This window comes from Thunnus thynnus, chromosome 15, assembly GCF_963924715.1.
Source record: "Thunnus thynnus chromosome 15, fThuThy2.1, whole genome shotgun sequence".
Classification (NCBI taxonomy): domain Eukaryota; kingdom Metazoa; phylum Chordata; class Actinopteri; order Scombriformes; family Scombridae; genus Thunnus; species Thunnus thynnus.
Genome location: NC_089531.1, coordinates 20,777,367 through 20,796,795, shown reverse-complemented (window position 1 = coordinate 20,796,795; position 19,429 = coordinate 20,777,367). Strand labels below are relative to the sequence as shown.

The window sequence follows — 19,429 nt, the reverse complement described above, 5'->3', positions numbered from 1 at the left end:
TTATTACTGTCAGTGTGTCAGGAGAATGTGCTGCACTGGGCTCAATATGAACTCATAAACCCAGGCCCAGACCCATGCAGGTGAAATATGTGCCACTCAGTAACTCATGCGGCTAGCCACTCAAATACACATACATCAGCTGCCTTGGATCAATGGCCTGTTTCCCATAGGCGAACCACTGTGGCACAACACAATCAATTCTACCACAGGATTCATTGTTCCAATTACTAAGCCTTGTTCTCTGCTGCTACAGTAAGGAGGGTCGACTGGAATCAGCACCCCCCCCCTATCAAACATTAACACCAGCACTGAATCTGAATCAGCTCATTGGCATTCTGTAGAGAGAGCGGTGGTAGGAGCATCTGTTGCTGTCATCAGCTGATGTAGTGACCACAATGGCTGTGTAATAGCAATGAACGCCGTAATGCAAAATGCTGATCTGGAGAAGCCGGCCATGGACGAGGGATTTTAATAGCTGCAGGCATAAGTCATAATTCAATAGATTGATCCATTCAGAGCTGCAACATACATACATGGCTACAGTATATGGTCTAAATAGGGAATGGAAAAGACAGTCAGACCCTATTGTCCCTATGGAAAAGTGTGTTAAATGTATTAGAGCCATATATACAGTATACGTCTGTTCCATGTTGCTGGAGCCAGGTCACAGTCAATTGAATTACTGCACACATCACATGGTCATGTGATAAGGTTTGTGTAAGCTATGATCTCACAGGAAGGTGGGGCAGGTTGGGGATTAGAGGAGGAGGTGAGGTGCTTACAGTACATGACAGGTGTGTGTGTGTGTGTGTTCATTTCAGGGCAATCAATTTAAATATCATCTCTCAAATTCCAGGATCTCTCTTGGGAACAATCCCCAGAGAAAATGGTTGCATTCACAAATGACATTCCTCCGTTTTAAGTACACCAGGTCAGATAAGTGAGATCTAATAATATATTTAATACAATATAATCGCAAGGCAGCATAACAGGTCTTCAACACACCCCAGAGTGATTAAATGTTCCCAATAAAACGTCGTGTGTGCCGGCATCCAAAGACTCATCCCTCATCTTTAATATTGCCCTGATCCACGCTGTGCAAGCTCATGCATACATACATCACATAAAACACAAGCAGACTGGCAATTTGATGCTGCAGCAGTTAGTGATTAGATCTTCTTATTTGCTTTTGGGAGAACAAAGATGCACAAATGCCCGTATTTCTCGACTAGATCTGTGTAAGAGTCAACGCAATTTGTACAAGTTTCAGTGAAATCAGTGTGCAAGTGCCTTTTCATGCAATAGTTTCTGTTTCAATCGCTCATTAATCTGTTGAATTATTTATGTATAAGGCCTATCTGCTAGCGGGGGGGGGGGTGGGTGAGAGGTTACTGACAGACAGAGAAGTAGGAGAGAAAATAACTATGTGGCACACTGTTGCCGGCACTACCATTTATATATGTGTGTATATAATATTTATTGGTTTTTATGCACAATGCCTTTGACCTGGCCACGAGATACTGACACACACACTCTTGTACTAAGACACACTGGGAGGTGGTTCAAGCTCAGTTTCACCTCTTGCTGATATCACAAACTCCCTGTCAGCTGAAAATATGCTCAGGTCAGCAAATCCGTAGCCCCTATAGCAGCAGAATAGCTTATTGCTGCCTCTTTGTCGCTGTATTACTCTTCTTGTGGTCCCACCGGGTGCTCAGCACCTAATGAATACGTATTGAACAGCTTACTCAGTCACTGTCACCCACACACTCCCACGCTTGCTTCTCTTTGACTGGAAATAGCGCTGAATGCTGGTGTAGATTGAACAGATCTGATGAACAGGTCTGTCCGTAGGATATACAAGTTCAGGAGAATAATGTTTAGCCTGGAGGCTAGTGAGGAGCCGCCTGTTCTTGTCAACTTAGTCCTAAAGCGTGCAAGCTGCACAATCATTTCCACTTGCCTTGTATCTGTTTCTGCCTCATTAAAATTTCATAAATCCAAGGAATTTTTGAGCTTGTATTGTGACACCCTCTCTTGGCTGAGTTGTGGAATTACACTTCTTGCAAATCGACATTGTGTAATTAAAAAATATCATGAGAAACTAGTTAAATATTAAGCATTCATTGAAATGGACACATCTGTAGGTAATTGGATATTTATGTGTGTCTGAACTGTGTTGTGTGGATTTGTGTGTGCAGAGTCTGTGGAGAAAAGTTTCCAACCAAACTGTAGGCACATTTTTAATGTCTTTATCAAGTTTGAGTCATCACAAACTCATACACATAGTTCCTTATTTCTAAACTTGCTCACCAGCTGTTGATCACTTAACTGTCAGCATCTCAACAGATAGTTAACTATGGCAAAATGATTCACAACAATCCAACCAGTATAAGATATTCAATTGTTCAGTGACTCAAAAATAGTTCTCTTTTTAAAAATACCATTTAAAAAGCTGTAGTGTGTATGTTGCAGGTGTACTTAATGTATAATTTGTAAATGAAAATCCTAATTGGAACCAATTCAAGTGTTTTTCCTAATAAAACCAATACATTGGCTGCATCTTAAAAATGAGAAATATATAAATTTGCTTTTAACAAATGTTCTATGCAGAAAAAAATCTCACTTATAAATTATCTCTTTATTTCAAATAAAATTTTTAAACGTTTCCCCACAGCATCATACCACCAACATGTCAGCTGGGGGAGGCTTCAAAGGAATCTGACCTAGAGTGAACCTTTTTGCCTTAAACTGACTCAGTTCTTCTGGAGTCAGTTTGCTCTCAGGTGAAAACAGACTGTCCGATGCCCCTCCAGCAGACCCTGCTCCTGCTGCAGGAGGTGCAGCAGCTGTCCCAAACCCTCCACTTGTCTGTCCAAATGAAGTGCTGCTTCCTGCTGCAGCAGGTGCTTCAGCCCCGAAACCACTCCCGAATCCTCCTCCGCTGTTTGCTGTTGAGGAGAAGCTGAACCCAGAGGCGGAGCCAAATCCTGAAGCCGCTGGCTTGTTGGTGGTCGGGTATGCAAAGGAGAAATTAGAAGATGAAGTATCAGCAGCAGAGGAGGAGCCAAACCCAGAGGGTGGTTGTGTAGGAGCTGCTGCAGGAGCACTGCCAAAACCTGTGGAGGATGATGGTGCTGCTGAAGAACCAAATCCACCAGTTGGAGCAGCAAAGCTGAAACTGCTGGCCTCGGCTGGTGTCGGGGCCCCAAATCCTACATGGTCAGAAAGATTCAGAATTAACACAGGAGAAATGGTGGATATGGATTTGATTAACTAGTAAGGATATTGAAAAAGGACAATAAAAAGCAAGTGGAACCTGCTGCTCAATTACTGTTATCGCTCTTACCATACAGAGATCAGGGTTACTTTAAACCTTCTACTGTTACAAAAAAGTAAGAATACTTAATCCTCACCTTTGCTTCCAAAATTGGATGTAGAGGACCCAAATCCAGTCACTGATGATGAACCAAAATCACCGGATGATGCCTGAGGTGCTGGATTGTTTAACTCTGCAAGCTGCAAAGAAAGTAAATATAATAAATACCAAAACATACTCACTGTACTTAAAAAATTAAATTAAAAAAAAGCCTCACCACAGCTGCACGGGTGGCTGGACTCATAATCTTCAACTCTTGGACTCTGCTTCTCCACTGACTTAGCAACTGATTGATACCATTAACCTGAAGACACAAACCAGACGTTTCTTAGACTCTTATACATTGTAAAATTGAGATATAACTTTTTATCTTTATTTGAAACAAGCTTCCTTGTATCCATGCAGTAGTTCTCCATTTACTCTGTAATTGGACTAAAAACAAATATTAGCAATGACAGTCATGTGCAACACAACACTTACATAGCCCTGCAGATCTCCTGATGCTCTTGTGGAGTAATACTCGAACCTGAGCTCTTCTGGAGAGAGATCAGTGAAACCTGTAGGAGAAGCATGTTAGGGTTTAGTGTCCTCGTGATGCATGCTATGAATCCATTACTTACAACCAACAAGAGAAATCATGTCATTAAATTTACATTTTGATACTCACCAGACAAAGGTGTCTTGAAGCCAGAATAACAAGAGAAGCCCCACTGCCCTGAGCTCTCCCAAATATCCATGTCCATCTGGATCATCTCCCTGGGTGACCGTGAGACAGACATTGCATGAATAAATTCCTTGTCATTCAAAAACTCATTTTAATGCAACTTGAAGAAAAAAAAAAGAACAAGCAGACTCACAGTTTTTTGTCATCATCTTCATCACCAACTGCTACTCCAGCCCCTCCTCCTCCTCTTCCTCTTCCTCCCTTGTCAAAAGTGCTGGGAGTACCAAGCGCTGAAAATCTGTTCTGCCCAGAGAAGCTGAATTCGGCACTCTTCACGTTATCCCTCCTCCCTCCTCCACCTCCTCCTCCTCCTCTGCCCCAGTCACTTCCACCTCCTCCTCCTCCTCCTCCTCCTCCTCTGCCCCAGTCACTGCCACCTCCTCCTCTGCCCCAGTCACTGCCACCTCCTCCTCCTCCTCCTCCTCCTCCTCCTCGACCCCAGTCATCACTTCCATGAGAGGAGAAGGATGACGGCTGGATGTAGCTGCCTCCTTTTTGCTGGGAGGGATTCACCCAAACTCTGTTTCCAAAACCTGAAACCAACATGCAACAACAACACGAGTCAATGCTGAGTATTTTGTATTATGTGTCCTGTGTGTTTTTTGCTATGTACTGTTTGTTATTGTGCTGTTGTATGTTTTAATTGTGACCTGCCTAAGGGACTGCAGATGAAAATGAGCTCTAAGCTATCTCTGGTACAGTACATCAAATGGTAATATTTCTGTTTAACACTGTGCATGCAATAAATACATAAATAAATAAGCGTTTAACAGTATTTTCATTACAATCCCCAATATCAAATACAACGCTGAACATGTTTGGTGCCTGTTGTTATTAAAACGGGTGATATCAGTTGTCAACTTATTAAATACACCAAGCTAAAAATTAATGCAGTCTAGTACATCATCTGTGCAACAAATCCTACCTTCATGAGGAAATAATTGAATTTATGTTCATTTTAGAGGCTATAGTATATGTAGTTTGCTGTTTAAATGTACCGTGTTATACTGATAGAGGTTCAAATGTGGTTTCCTGGAAAACATTACCGCCTTATTTTCCCAAAAAACACAATGGCGAGGAAACGAAACTAAAGGACTTAACGTCAATGAATGACGAACGAAAGCTGACTTCTATCAAGTTCTTCACCAATAAATAAGCACGTCGGTGTGAAATTACGATGTTTATTTAGCCGACGTGCCATTTCCACTCAAGAAGCCAGACACAGGAGCACTTTCTTAAGTAGAAATTGAAGTTTATTCCTCCCTAACGTTACCTCCACCGCCACCTCCTCCTCCTCCTCTGGGCTGCTGCGGAGCAGAAGAGCGGTTGTAGTTGTTGTTGTATCCACCACCTCCACCACCTCCTCCTCCTCCTCCTCGTCCTCCTCTCGGGTGTTCATTCCAGCATTTATCACCGTAACGACAACGGCCTTGAAGAAAAAAGTTGCACACTGTCATCTTCACACGGCGCTGCTTGTGTCAGATGCAGCGTTTCTTCTCTACTCTGCTCGTAAACTTTCACTGTGTGCGGTGATGTTTTGTTTTCATGCGGCGCCGCCGAAGACACTCGAGCTTCCGTCGGGGGAGATTTACGTCATACGAAGCGACTAACTTTTTTTTTTCTTAAACTTTATTAACACTACAGTAATATTCCAATACAAACATCGACGCAGGGAATATTGGAGAAAAAATAAATAAATAAAATAAAATAAGCAAAAAAAAAAAACACAAGCAGTAATAAAATTGTACAATGTAAAAAGATACTGAAATGGTATCCGGCTCAGATCGATAATGTAAAAGTGAATAAGCAATATTGCAAATCAACTTAAATCATCTGGCAATTTTGTCCACAATGTTTCTCAAGAGATGTCTTTAAAGCTTTTTTTTTGGTTTGTTTTTTAGATACTCGACAGGCAGAATCGGAGGATGTCTGAAGTTTAACATAAGACAAGTTTTTGTTTGGAAGAAACTGGAGATATCTGGCTTTGTGAAAGACACATCAATTAAGTTATCAACTTCATTGTTGTTAGACTCTACATTAAAAGATAAGACCGTACTTTCTGTAAAAGGGACCAAGACCTCATGAGTCTCCCAAATTAATATGGAAATTTGAGTCCCAAAATTACCTGAATGAGTGCAGACATAAAATAAAGGAGAAAAGGACTCAACCTCCCTTTTGAAGAAGGAACATAAAGGGGAAACATCGGGTCTAAAATTGTGAGTGAATTCATTGCATGGATAGTATCTGTGTAAAATTTTAATATGAATTTCTTTAATTGAGATGACTTTCAGTCATTTTTAATCCAAGGCGTTGGTTACAGCTGCTGATTTTATATTAGAACACACACACACCAAGCAGTGTTTTCAAGATTTTTATACTCCATCGTATTTCTCATATATCAGTGGTTCCCACCCTGGGGGTTGGGACCCAACAGGACATCAATTTCAGGAGTCTCAAGATCATTTAGGATGACAGAAAATACGCTCTGTCATCCTAAATAACAGAACTTATGTTTTTCTGATTTTTCTTTAATCTTCCCTTTTTTAAGAATAGTTTTACTTAATCAGCAAACTACACTCTTTCACTTTAAATGCGTGAACATCCTGTGGCATAGAGGTCATTAGAAGCTTGTTTGAGGAACCACTCTCCTAGATCTAAGACCTACTTCACACCACAGAGGCCACAAAATATAAAAAAAATAGGCCTATCTCTCCATTTTTCATGTGGGTTACCTCTGTAACACATTGTGCACATTTTACAGATAAAAAAAAAAAAAAAAAAAGGCCATACACACTTGCACAGGTGTTTCAATTATTCTAGCTGATTAGACTTCTCTAGTTGGGTAGAGTAGAGCTATGCTGGAAGTTTCATGATGTCATCTAACTCTTCACTCTGATTCGCTTTTACACTGAGGTATGTATCCATAACAACTGAGTGAACAATATGTGAAGATATAAGTTGTCACACCCTAACATGTATAGCCAACAGGAAAGTCGAAGAAATGTCAAAAATTCATGGTCTGTGAACACATACAGAATACAGAGAAAAGGTCTAATCAGCCATAAGTGAAAACACCTGTGTGGCTGTACAATGAGCGTAGAACATACACACATACCCTTGTACAAAGGTCAGTAGTGGAAAGTAACTAAGTATCTTTAGTCAAGTACTTATGTAGTATTTATGTACAATTCTGAGATACTTGTAATTTACTTGAGTAAATTTTCTGCTACTTTTTCCCCTGAAGGTCTGACTCTTAGTCTTTAACCTAAGCAGATCAACCTACAATATGAAAAATTAGTCTTATTGGTTCACTAGTTTCTAGACAAGGAACTGCATTTTACCTGTGTCAGTTCAGGTCACATTGCATGGAACTTCAGGTCACTGTCAGCACATTCTGGTTTGAATGTCTGATTGTGTCAATAGAATGTACGCATTCACCTATCTGTGTTGTCTAGCAAAGCCTCCTCCGACCTTGGTGACCATGGCAATGCTGATTTACCCTTTATCAGAGAGGTTTCTGCTTTCCCCAAAACATCACAGACAGCTGGAGTCTCATGAAGAGGAGAGAATGTCTCCTTCCTGATGATGGAAGATGGAAAATTCCATAACACTTACTATACTTCAAATTCTGCTACATTTCAGAAGGAAATATTGTACTTTCAACTCTACATTTATTTGACAGTTTTAGTTACTTTTCAGATGAAGATTTGACACAGTGGATAATATAACAAGCTTTTAAAGCTCCTCCAAATAGTAATTTTTCCCTATAAACTTTCTCACATGGTTTCATTTCAATTCATGTTCAAATGATCCAATATTTCACCAAAAATCAATGATTAGAAAAAATGTCCAAAAACTGAAAACAGATTTGTGTATCAGAACTTTGTTTTTTCTTCTTTCCTGTCCCATTAATCATCTCATGATCCCTCAGATTTATCTGGTGAAAAATGCTGTTTGAGATCTTGAGTCCTGTACATAAAAGTCTCAAAATGAGTGAAGTTTTTAATGAAAATAAAGTTTAATAGTTTGCAGTCTTTTATTTAACACAGAGTGCAAGACTTAACCTCAAAATTAAACATTCTCCTTAAAGATTTCCAAAATGGAGAAATATGATTTCTCATTTTGTGTCACACTGCTTCATCTTTGGGAGACAGCTTTATATGCCACTACCACTAAAATGATACATTCTGAAAGAGGAATGACACCGACAGACACTTAAATGCACAGATTTTTCAAAATGTACTAATGAAGGTTAAAGTTAGACACGTCCTTCCAAACAACAATAAGTTATGATGCAAAGTAACAAACTGGAAAATGACAATGAGGTCATGGCAAAAGCAGCTTCATAAAACTTCATGTACAAGTACATGTCATATCAAAACATCAATATCGCATTATTATTACTTCATTACATTCTCTTATTACTGCATTATGAATGCTGTAATATAGCCTGTTAGTATTCAATATCAGCATTTTAGGGAATGTTAAATATATATTGCATCTGATAAATATATTTAGTTTAATATAAGTGGCTATAATAACATATAGCCTCATTTAATGTAAAAATTTTGAATGGAAAGAAAAAGCCTGCACTACAGCTTTAAATTTTACCAATTTTGTGTACCGTTGGCGTGCATCAAAAGTATTTTGTGCACTGAAAAACATGAAATGACATATAAACATTTCTTGAGCTTATAGTATTAACAATTGTTTTCAGCTTAAGCACTTTTTACTTGATGCACGGAGTCAGATTTTTTTCCACCCATTTATGAATGAGGCAAATTTTCACTGTAGGCAAAAAAATTAAAACATATAAAGTAATGACACAGAATTTATACCAACAACAACTATTTAAAGATAGATTTATAGAAGGTGCTAATTAAGTACCAACCTCCTTAATGGTTTAAAAGGAATAAAAGAGTGAGAACCAGAACAGTGCCACAGTATCACAAATAACCACGTAATATATATATTTCTTTTTTTTTTTTTACAAAAATATGTAAGTGCTTGCTTTAAGTAACAAAAATTATGTAAGAAAAATAATATAACACTATCATCTGATCATAGTGTAACAATTAAACAACATGAAAGTAATATAACAATAAAAATATTTTATGCAATAATCCATAGAAAGCTTAATCCCAATAAATTTAACAATAAAGAAAGAAACAGGTAGAGTATAATCCACAATGAAAGAAGGAAAATGCGCAAGCAGACATGCCTAGTTTTGCCCGCTGCACAGCAAAAATAATCCATGTACGCTGAGGCAGAGGAGCGATGTGAGCACTCCCTGTTCATCTTCTGTCTCTGCCCGCAGCCAGTCGGTGTCTCTCCTCAGGGTCACATTGATGGAGCTAAGCAGCTGCTCTGCCAGCTGGAAGGTCTGGTTGTCCTGCAGCTGGACAGGAAGAGACTGGATGGGGAGCGGCTGTCTGCCCTCCTTTAACAAGCACATCTGGTGGGAGGGAGAAAATTGAAAAAAAATAAGTAGGTTGCTGGTCTGATAGGTTTTTATTTTTAGAAAAATCTCTTTTCCCTGGTGCTCAAGGAGGAGAAAAACATGTTTTTGATTATTCCGACATTAGAGAAAAAATCCTCAACGATGTAAAACTGTCTCATTCACTGTGTTTGCTGGTATATTAAACAGATTTTCTTTGTGCAAAGCCAATGATGAATGAGTGATACATTTATAGAGTGCTCCTAGTAAGACATATGTTCTCTCTGTCCAAGTTTTACCTTATGCACTGAGTCAAATAAAAAAAACAAGTTAATAATTTTCAACACATGAAGAACAGCCAATAATGTAACAATGTAGATTAAATAATATAAATCCACTAACCAGTGTGTCGAAGGCCTCTAGAAAATCAGGACGGCTCTCACTCAGGAGGCTCAGAGTTTTGTCAGGCAACTCTACAAAAAAGAAGATTGCTCAAAACACTGTGGAAAAAGCACTGTGGAAAATGTTTACAGCTTTATTCAGATTGGAGTTCCTCCTCACCTTCCATGGCACTGACCAACAGGTGAGCTGCATTCATGCGAGCAGCGCCGCCAGACTGGCCGTTCTCAGTGTGACCACCTGTGCCAATAGAGTCCAGTATGGCTGACATCAGTTTTCTTTGACTCTCTGACAGCTCCTCCTCCTGCTTTTCCATATTGAGTGTTTCATCGGTATACAACTCCTCCTCCAGCTGACAGAGAGAGGGAAAGAGAGAGAGAGAGAGGGAGAGAGAGAGGTACAAAGAAGCGGGGAAATGGACAAGACCGAAAATGTTAGAGAAAAGAGTTGTAGCTCAAACTAACATTATGCTTTCACGGTTTTTCACTGTCTTAAAAGGAATAAACAATGTTTTTTTGTTACACAATGAGAGCACAGGAACCAGTTATCCCTATGTCCCCTGTTATAATGTCTCCCTTTAAATTGAGGAACTTGCAAGAGACAAAAACAGGGTTGTAGTTACTGACAGTGGTGAGTGTTGTGTTGGGTCGACTCATAACCCCACATCACCCACATCTTTCAAAATCCACATCCCCAGTTGTAAACCGGGCTTTCTGTTAAAAAGGCTTCAAGCCCAAACTGAGTAGTGGCTTCCGCATAGATCACATCACTCACATAACTCTGCAGATATGTCAGAGCCACATTGTCCCTCAGAGTCTCTTGGAGTTTCAGGAACAAGGCACGTCGAGTTGACTGGGGAAACTCTGCCAGCGCAGAAAGATCCATCTCCTCTGATCCTGCAAAAGAGAGCGAGATACTGCATCAGATTTTAAACTGAAGCTACACTGTCAGACAGTAGCTGGCTGGTAGCAGCTGTTTGATATGCTTAAGACTAGAATATTGTTGACATTTGTTTTTTGATATTTCACTATGCTTTCTTACAAATAGTCACCAAGATCTTGCAGGCTTGACCTATTACAATTCTTGAACATATCATGCAATTACAATCAAATTTCATCACATACAAAAGACACCAGGCTGCTAAAAGTTGTTGTCTTACTTCATTGTGATTGAAAGCTATTTCACAGATATGAAATTAAACACCACACCCTCTGATCTATAATCCATTCAGCCCTCTTGTGCTCTGTGCTGCTACACCTACATGAACCCAATTAGCAGGTGCGCTTGGAGACAGCCACACAGTCTGTGTTCCCAAGACCTCCTGCCTTGCACTTTTGATTAAAATATGGTGCATCAATTCTGGCAATTCCTGCAAAATTTAATAGGTTTGAGTAGGAGTAGGTATTACTACAGCAACATAATATATCTAAATGGCCCATTGCATGCTCATGAGTCTGACTCATGAGCCCTAAAATTCCTTGGATTGAGATGCTCAGACAGTGTTGCAGTATACTGTCAACTCACACAGTATAGAGTGATGTATTGTATCTGTTGCTGTTTTGTAAATATCAGAAAAATAAATCCGATTGACCAGTATACCATGAACAAAAATGAAAGTTTTTCTCGAGTGCTTCCTTTTTTAAGTCATTGAAGCCACAATGTGTATGAGGAAAAAAGGGAAGTAACATCAGTTCCATGAATGCACAACCGTGTTTCACTTCCTCACAAAAAAAAAAAAAACCTGACACCCAAGAGAAATGGGAAGGTGAGGGGGTTGTTGAATCTTCTGTCTTTCTAATGACTACCTGGCTAAATATATGAATGAATGAAACAAACCATTTTGCAGCGTACTGAAAGGTATTTTTTCTGGAACGCTCTCATCATAGCACCTTCCGTCCACTTTATTCAAGGAATCTTGAGACCAGGTCCTAACCATATCAGCCTCAAAGCCTCCAATTTTGCCAGGTTGTAGGCATATCTCTAAAAAAAATACACACACAACATCATAGATCAACATACAGAGGAGGAAACACAGGTACAGATGAACTGATGCATGCACACACACACACACACACACACACACACACACACACACACACACACACACACACAGAGATACACAACCATATGAGCCAATACACAGTCAAAACACAAGTGAACATCAGCCTGTTGGACATTAACAAATTTATGATCTTATTGCTTACTGTTGAGTGAAGATGTTCATATTACCATGTGCTTGACTTCTCTATTTCATTTTAGACATGGTCTTATTTGCTAGGTTTTTATTGCACAATTTTACACAAAGCTGGAATTTGGTTTTACTGATGGTCAGTTAGAACAATCACAAATGGAGAAGTGAGGTTGTGGGTGACGCTTTTTTCTCTACTACACATTAACCTCATTCTGCCTATCTTTAACAACACACACACACACACACACACACACACACACACACACACACTTACCATAGTGTCCGCTTTTCTTAATCTCCAGTTCCAGGATGCTGTATGCAATGACCGTACCAGAAGGGATCTCCAAGGAAACATCACTGTCCACCTCAATGTTGTTGCTGTCCTTCACACACACCTGAGAATACAGACATATACACACACACCGTCACTGGTCTACTAATACACTGATGACACTAGTAAGTAATATTAGATGAGAATAAAATGAATTCCTAAAACACACTCTCAACCTGATCCACTCACCTTAACACGGCTCCCCAGCATGCCCATTAGCCCCTGAAAGGTGCAGTCCTCCTTTTTTGTCTGGCTGACGGTGCAGGTGCTGGTGGTGAGGATCCTCTCCTTCACCACTGCCAGCACCTCAGCCCGCTTCTCCAGCTGCTGCACCAGCACGTGCTGCATGTCCACCAGCCTAGTGCAAAAAAGAAGAGTTGATGTTAATCTACAAGGGTTGTGTTTAAGTAATTTTTATGAGGCCAGGATGAGTATGTTCCCATGAAAAGGTTGCGATGTGAAACATGGACAGATCAAGCACAGTGTATTATTGCAAGAAACATGACACTACAGATCTCTGTGGTTGTGGTTAAGTCACTGGTGTCTAATGTCTGATGTGTACGATTGGTTCCTGTGTGCAAGCAGTATATAAAGGTATTATTTAACACCTGCCACTGGAGTCGCGTAACAGCTTCTTCACATCCAGTTCCTCTTTCCTCAGCTTGCCAAAACATGACTGGAGCTTGACAGCACCCCGCCCCTCCAATGCCACACTAGCAGGGCCAGCCTCGGCTTCCAGTTTCCCATGGAGTTGGTCTCCATACGTCCCATTGTAGGACAGGAATTCAGCCCCAGACACTCCTGACATGACATTAGATGTTAGCATACATACAGATGTTGTTTCAAGTGGTGTGCTACTAAAAGGTAGCTGGCATGGAAAATAAAATTGTATATTCCCTTGAGAAATTTCTATTCACTTTGCATGTTGTCTGTATGTGTACATCTACATACCCGGAGTAAGCACCTCGTCGCCCTGCAACAAGTCGCTTAGGGTGAAATCTGTTGGTTGGTACTTCGGCCTCTGCCAGAACCAGATGCGGTTTCGTTTGACAACCAGTGCCATGGGATCCAGTTTTTGGGAGTCGTTCAATCTGGACACGTGGATGAGGCTTCCCTCAGGGTCAATCTGACGAACGAAGTTGGCAGTGGCCTTGGAAAACATGGCTTCAGCGACGAGGACTGCAGACAGCTGGAAAAGAGAGGCTTTCATTTGATCTTATTTTGTCCACTGGAAGGCACTGAGAGAAAGGACAAGAAATCTAATGTGTTGTCATTTAACTACTAAACCACTAGAGGTGATTTACAGTTGTTATTCTCCCCAGATTTCCCCTCTAGATAACATTTATGCATGTTTAAGAAGTCCCAGAAAAGCAGACTGTGTGTGTGTGTGAGAGAGTGCCATGTAACCCCACACGCCCCTGTATCTTACCTCCAGTAAGTAGTGACTCACAAGACATTGAAAAATCCCCACCATGTTTTTTAATTTAATAAGGTCACCACAGACACGTGCATGCAAATACACACACACACACACACACACACACACACACACACACACACACACACACACTCTTCTGGCTCAGTTTTCATAGCTTAAATATCTAAAGTAATCAGGCGTAAAGGGGATTTGTGCTGTCAGGGAAGAGAGGGAGAAAGGATGAAAGAAAGTTTGAGCTGTTTCCCTTTTGGTTTGAAGAATGTTAATCAAAAACAGCAAAGTTGGACAGAGAGAGGAACCAGTTAGGGACAGTAAATATGAGAGTAAAAAGAAGAGTGCCAGGCCTTTGAAACATTTCCTCCAAATAAAACCAAGAATGTCACCACTTTCCTGTGCAAGCTACGATACAAGCTTCACATGACTTCACATGGTTTCAGTGTGTTGAGTCATTGGCCTGAATTATTAACTGCAACGTCAGTGGGGACCTTTCTCTAATAGAAAAAAATGTCTTCCAATAGCTCAAATATGCTGTTTCTAAATATTTTATGTTTCTTTTGTTTGGTGTTATGTGGACCAAGGAAACAGGAAACAGAAAAAACATGATAATAAAAATAATTTAACATGCACCATAAAGCAAACACAGAATCTACCAAATCAGCTTCTTTGAAAGCTCATGTTTCCTATGTTTTTCTATAAAAATTCATATTAAATTACTTTTGTCAGTTTGTTTGAAGTGGATGCTATGTCACAATTAATCCACTTCAGGAAAAAGTTAAAAGTACAATACATTTATATAGAAAACTCTTTGACAAAATAAACAGTGGGTTTCCCCCCACTACATTCTTGCCGTGCATACTAAATAGAAACACACACACACACACACACACGTGCGCCAGCGTGCTTACAGAGTGAGGTCAGCTGCGCACAAACCTTACGGACGCATGAGTCTGATTATGAATATTAAATCCATGAAATGAAAGTGGAGAAAAGCCATGCCGTGACCGCAAAAACACATCAAACTGACCACTTGTTTGGACGTCACTGACAGTAGACTCTATGGTGGCCATCTAACTGACGAGTTTGATTGGTATTACAGGAATAAGTCACTCAAATATCTAGTTATCGCTTACCTCTAATTATCTTCAGTATAAGTCAACAAATTCAGGATTTTTTGCGTCGTTTGTTCAGAGCTCCCGTCCGCCCAGTTGTCACTCCTGGAATATCACCGATGTTTCCATGCGTAAAAATAACCAAGTTGTCCAAACACACACACAAGTAGTCCTCTGGGTTTAACAAAAACAGTTGGCTCGCAGTGTTACTACAAAACTTTAAGTAGCGACGAGGATGTTGAGGAAAATCACTGACAACAACAAAGTTCAGTCAGAGCTGTGGCTGAATGGTGGGAGAAGGAGAGAGCGCAGGATAGAGAGACCTCTGCCTCCTCCCACTCTCTCCACAGCTAATTATAATCATACTCTGGCATTTGTGTATGTGTGTGCCTGCGTGCGTGTGTTTCAGGACAAGAGCAGACTTGCCTCATTGATTTCTTTTTTCTTTTTTTTTTTGTATAAGTAGAGTATCAATAGAAATGTTGCAAATCATATTGATCTGCTCATATATCACCTTTGCTGTTAATCTGCATAACGGTGGTGGTTTGTAAGTGGTTTATAAAAAATGTTACCACCAGGTACACAACATCCTGTTTAATGTAGAACACCCCCTGTACAGTTCAGTTTAAGTTTGTTAAACGTGTCACTCTTAAAAACTATAAAGAAAACATATGAGTGAGTCTTTACTGCCCATGTGCCTTGATGCTGAAAGACTGGTACATGCTGATCAAGCACTGACCTTACATTTCTTAAAATGGATTTTATTTAGGGAAATGAAACTATAATCTGTGCATATGTTGTTTTTTCCCAGAAATCATATGTGAGAGTTCAGATTTAAAGGACTTATGAGAGGATGGTGTTACAGGAATATGTGCATGTGTGAGTGGGTGGGCACATTTTAGTCAGTGTGTTTGCCAGTGGTGATAAGTAGTGTTTTTGTCAGGGAGTGGTCTCTCGCATGTATAGATAATGCTCATCTGTTCCCCTGACTATAGCTAGTCCATGGTTGCTTTAAAAGGCTGCTCTTGGCAGAGCAAAAGTACTAATATCACAAGTAAAAGCAAAAGCCCCAAAGTGTTATACATGATTATTACTGTATAGCTGATGTATTAACATCTAAACAATGTTTAAATGCTGTAGCTGGTTGAGGTCTTCTCATGTGAACTACTTTATACATACTGGTGGGTCATTTAATCTATAAGGAAGCATTATATATATATAAACTGATGATGTCTTTTCTATGTAAAATCTTAATCTGCTGAAGTACAAACTGTGAAATCAATGAAGTGGAAGTAAAAATTGGTGTCGTGCTAAACGACACTGGAAACACAAGGAGCCAGGAATAAAACTACCAACCCTGCAATTAGTGGATGCCATTTCTTATAATAATCCATCAAAACTGTACACCATCAAATAAACAACTGTAAAGTTTATTTTAATGAATGGCTTTTGGTCCAACCTTATTCTTGAAGTGGTCAAACAAGCCATCAGAGGGGTCTTCTGATGAATTAAAGAGTTATAGAGAGAAAGCAAGTTTGGTGCAAGAGGAATTTCCACAACCTGGCAACCCAAAAGTTATTCTAATCAATGGTGTATAAATTAACTTTAAAGCATTAGTAAATGATTTATTAACCATTAATAAAGAATGTATTAATTAGAAAATATTTTCCCTCTTTACTTTATTCAAAAATGGCATTCAGAAATGTCAGGCTGGCCAGTGTATTCTGTTTCAGTTCATGATTCATGATAATATTGATTTAAAAAATTTAAATTTTTTTTTGATACATATGCAAGTAGGATGTCAGGATTGGAATGAGAAAAAAAATGTATTTTTCATTTCATTGTGTCTTTAATAGTGGATTGACATTTTTCAAATATGCAATCACCCAAATATTATAACTCATATATAAAGTAGTGTTAGTTTGCCAGAATGCAAAACTACTAGCGCAGACACTGAGGGAAAAAGTGAGAGTAAAGATAGCTGCTGATGTGCTGCAGATTAATGACAGAACAACTTTTTATTCAATTCAATTCAATTCAATTTTATTTATATAGGGCCAAATCATAACAGAAGTTATCTCAGGGCACTTTTCACATAGAGCAGGTCTAGACCATACTCTTTAATTAACAGAGACACAACATTCCCCCATGAGCAAGCGCATGGTGACAGTGGCAAGAAAAAACTCCCCTTCAATGGGAAGAAATCTCAAGCAGAACTGGGCTCTAGGTGGGTGAAGATGGGGGGTTGTGGGGGGGGGGGAGCTTTGTGCATCATTGGCAGTCATTTGTACATCCCCTGGCAGTCTAGGCCTATGGCAGCATAATTAGGGGCTGGTCCAAGGCAAGCATGGCTGGCCATAACTATAAACTTTATCAAAAAGAAAGTTTTCAGTCTACTCTTAAACATAGACAGGGTGTCCTCCCCCCTGGACTGAATCTGGAAGTTGGTTCCACAGGAGAGGAGTCTGATAGCTGAAGGCTCTGCCTCCCATTCTACTCTTGGAGACTCTAGAAACCACCAGTAAACCTGCATTCTGGGAGCACAGTGTTCTAGTGGGGTAATAAGGTACTATGTTCTTTAATGGTGATGGTGCCTGACCATTAAGGGCTTTGTAGTAGATGAGAAGGATTTTGAATTCTACTCTGGATTTTACAGCTACAATGCAGCGAAGCTCTTCCTAGTTTTTGTCAATACATGTGCAGCAGCATTCTGGACCATTTGGAGAGGCTTTAGAGACTTTTTTAGGGCAGCCTGATAATAAGGAATTGCAATAATCCAGCCTAGAAGTAACAAATGCATGGACTAGTTTTTCTACATCTTTTGAGACAGGATGTAAGGGAGAACAGGGTAAATAGAGCCAGCGGGTAAAATGAGCCACCCTCTTTATCTAGGTAACCATAAGCAAAAATAATCATGTGACCACGAATTAAGTAAGAATAGTTCACATTATTCAATCCATCTTGGACTCAAGCACATGGAGAGAGTGGTCAGCAAAACAACAACAAAAAAAAAGATTTTTGTCATGCCAAGTGAATTCATCATGTTACTAAAGTTATCAGTCTTGTATTTTAATTAAAATAGGTAAGTTTTGGACATTATTGCATGTTAATTTAAGTCAGTGTAAGCTACAAAACAAGGTCATAAAAAAAAAACACTGTAAAATACCTGCTTGTCTGTCACGAAGGTGATGTCAAAAGTGTCCCTCCTTTGAAATAATTCTAGGTGAAATACAGTGCTGTTGAAAGTTTGTGAACCCTTTAGAATTTGCTCTATTTCTGCATAAATATGACCTAAAACATGAACAGATTTCCCTGCAAGCCCCTAAAACTAGATAAAGAGACATCAATTCAACAAATGAGACAAAACCTTAAACATGATCGTTTTTTTATTGAGGAAAATGATCCAATGTTACATATTTGTGTATGGCAAAAGTATGTGAACCTCTAGGATTATCAATTCATTTGATTCAATCAGTGGGAAGACAAAGTGTGAGTCTTGGAGGCTCTGCCTTATTTAAAGAAGAGAAATCTGGGTCTTCGATATCACAGGTTTGTGGAAGTGTGTCATGACTTGAAGAAAGGAGATTTTTGAGTACCTCACAAGAAGAGTTGCTGATACTCACCAGGCTGGAAATAGTTACAAAACCATTTCTTAAGAGTTTGGACTCCACCAGCCGGCTGTCAGGCAGATTGTGCACAAATGGAAAACATCCAACACTATTGTTACCCTCCCCAGGAGTGGTTGAACAACAAAGATCACAACAAGAGCAGGCGTGTAATAGTCCAGGAGGCCACAAGGGACCCCAGGGTAACATTTAGGAAACTAAAGGCCTCTCTTGCAGTTGTTACAGTCAATGTTCATGAATACACCTTCAAGAGAACATTGAACATCAATGGTGTGCATGGCAGAGTTGCAACGAAAAAAGCCACTTCTCTCCAAAAAGAACATTGCTGCTGTCTATGGTTCGCTCAAGACCACGTGGATAAACCAGAAGACCATTGAAAAATGTTTTGTGGATGGATGAGACCAAAATCAAACTTTTCAGCTAGAATGAGGTGCATTCCAGCATAAGAACCTTCACCCACCTGTGAAACATGGTGGTGGCATTATCATGGTTTAGGCCTGCTTTTCTGCCCCTGGACCAGGACAGCTTGCAATCATTGATTGAGCTATGAGTTCTGAGTTGTACCAGCAAATTCTACAGGAAATTGTCAAGGTATCCGTCTGTGAACTGAAGCTCAACAGAAAGTGAGTCATGCAGTAAGACTATGAACCTAAACACACACGTCGCTCTACCAAAGAATGGTTAGAGCAGAAGAAAGTTCATGTATTGGAGTGGCCGAGTCAAAGTACTGACCTTAATCCTATAGAAATGCTGTGGAAGGACCTGAAGTGGGCAGTTCATGCAAAGAAGTCCACC

At 39.8% G+C, this 19,429-nt stretch overlaps 2 protein-coding genes across 3 annotated transcripts; both read right to left on the bottom strand.

The window, feature by feature from the left end:
* Positions 1-2,230: 2,230 nt before the first annotated feature.
* On the bottom strand, positions 2,231-5,707 carry nup42 (nucleoporin 42). Its single transcript, XM_067611327.1, has 7 exons — positions 5,377-5,707; positions 4,237-4,636; positions 4,047-4,135; positions 3,860-3,936; positions 3,597-3,683; positions 3,417-3,519; positions 2,231-3,215 (listed from the first exon to the last, which is right to left on the bottom strand). The coding sequence occupies exons 1-7, from the start codon at positions 5,558-5,560 to the stop codon at positions 2,680-2,682; spliced, it is 1,476 nt and encodes a 491-aa protein (XP_067467428.1). The 5' UTR covers positions 5,561-5,707; the 3' UTR covers positions 2,231-2,679.
* A 2,390-nt stretch (positions 5,708-8,097) lies between these two features.
* On the bottom strand, positions 8,098-15,589 carry LOC137197855 (gasdermin-E-like). Of its 2 annotated transcripts, none has more exons than XM_067611326.1 (10): positions 15,030-15,589; positions 13,413-13,650; positions 13,070-13,262; positions 12,651-12,819; positions 12,405-12,525; positions 11,791-11,919; positions 10,714-10,835; positions 10,102-10,291; positions 9,943-10,013; positions 8,098-9,558 (listed from the first exon to the last, which is right to left on the bottom strand). In XM_067611326.1, the coding sequence occupies exons 2-10, from the start codon at positions 13,621-13,623 to the stop codon at positions 9,325-9,327; spliced, it is 1,440 nt and encodes a 479-aa protein (XP_067467427.1). In that variant the 5' UTR covers positions 13,624-13,650; positions 15,030-15,589; the 3' UTR covers positions 8,098-9,324. The 2 variants fall into 2 exon arrangements, with proteins under 2 accessions (XP_067467427.1, XP_067467426.1); XM_067611325.1 differs by having other exon boundaries at positions 11,776-11,919; positions 15,030-15,579.
* Between the last annotated feature and the right edge of the window lie 3,840 nt (positions 15,590-19,429).

Bases quoted from the DNA above. Each gene is read 5' to 3' on its own strand.
- nup42 (XM_067611327.1), bottom strand. From the start codon at position 5,560: ATGACAGTGTGCAACTTTTTTCTTCAAGGCCGTTGTCGTTACGGTGAT. The intron at 3,520-3,596 runs GTGAGGCTTTTT...CTTTCTTTGCAG, and splicing joins CAGCCACCCGTGCAGCTGTG to CTTGCAGAGTTAAACAATCC. The intron at 3,216-3,416 runs GTGAGGATTAAG...CTGACCATGTAG, and splicing joins ATCCAATTTTGGAAGCAAAG to GATTTGGGGCCCCGACACCA.
- LOC137197855 (XM_067611325.1), bottom strand. From the start codon at position 13,623: ATGTTTTCCAAGGCCACTGCCAACTTCGTTCGTCAGATTGACCCTGAG. The intron at 10,836-11,775 runs GTTTGTTTCATT...TCTCTTTTGCAG, and splicing joins TTTCAGTACGCTGCAAAATG to GATCAGAGGAGATGGATCTT. The intron at 10,292-10,713 runs GTGAGTGATGTG...TCTCTCTGTCAG, and splicing joins TGACATATCTGCAGAGTTAT to CTGGAGGAGGAGTTGTATAC.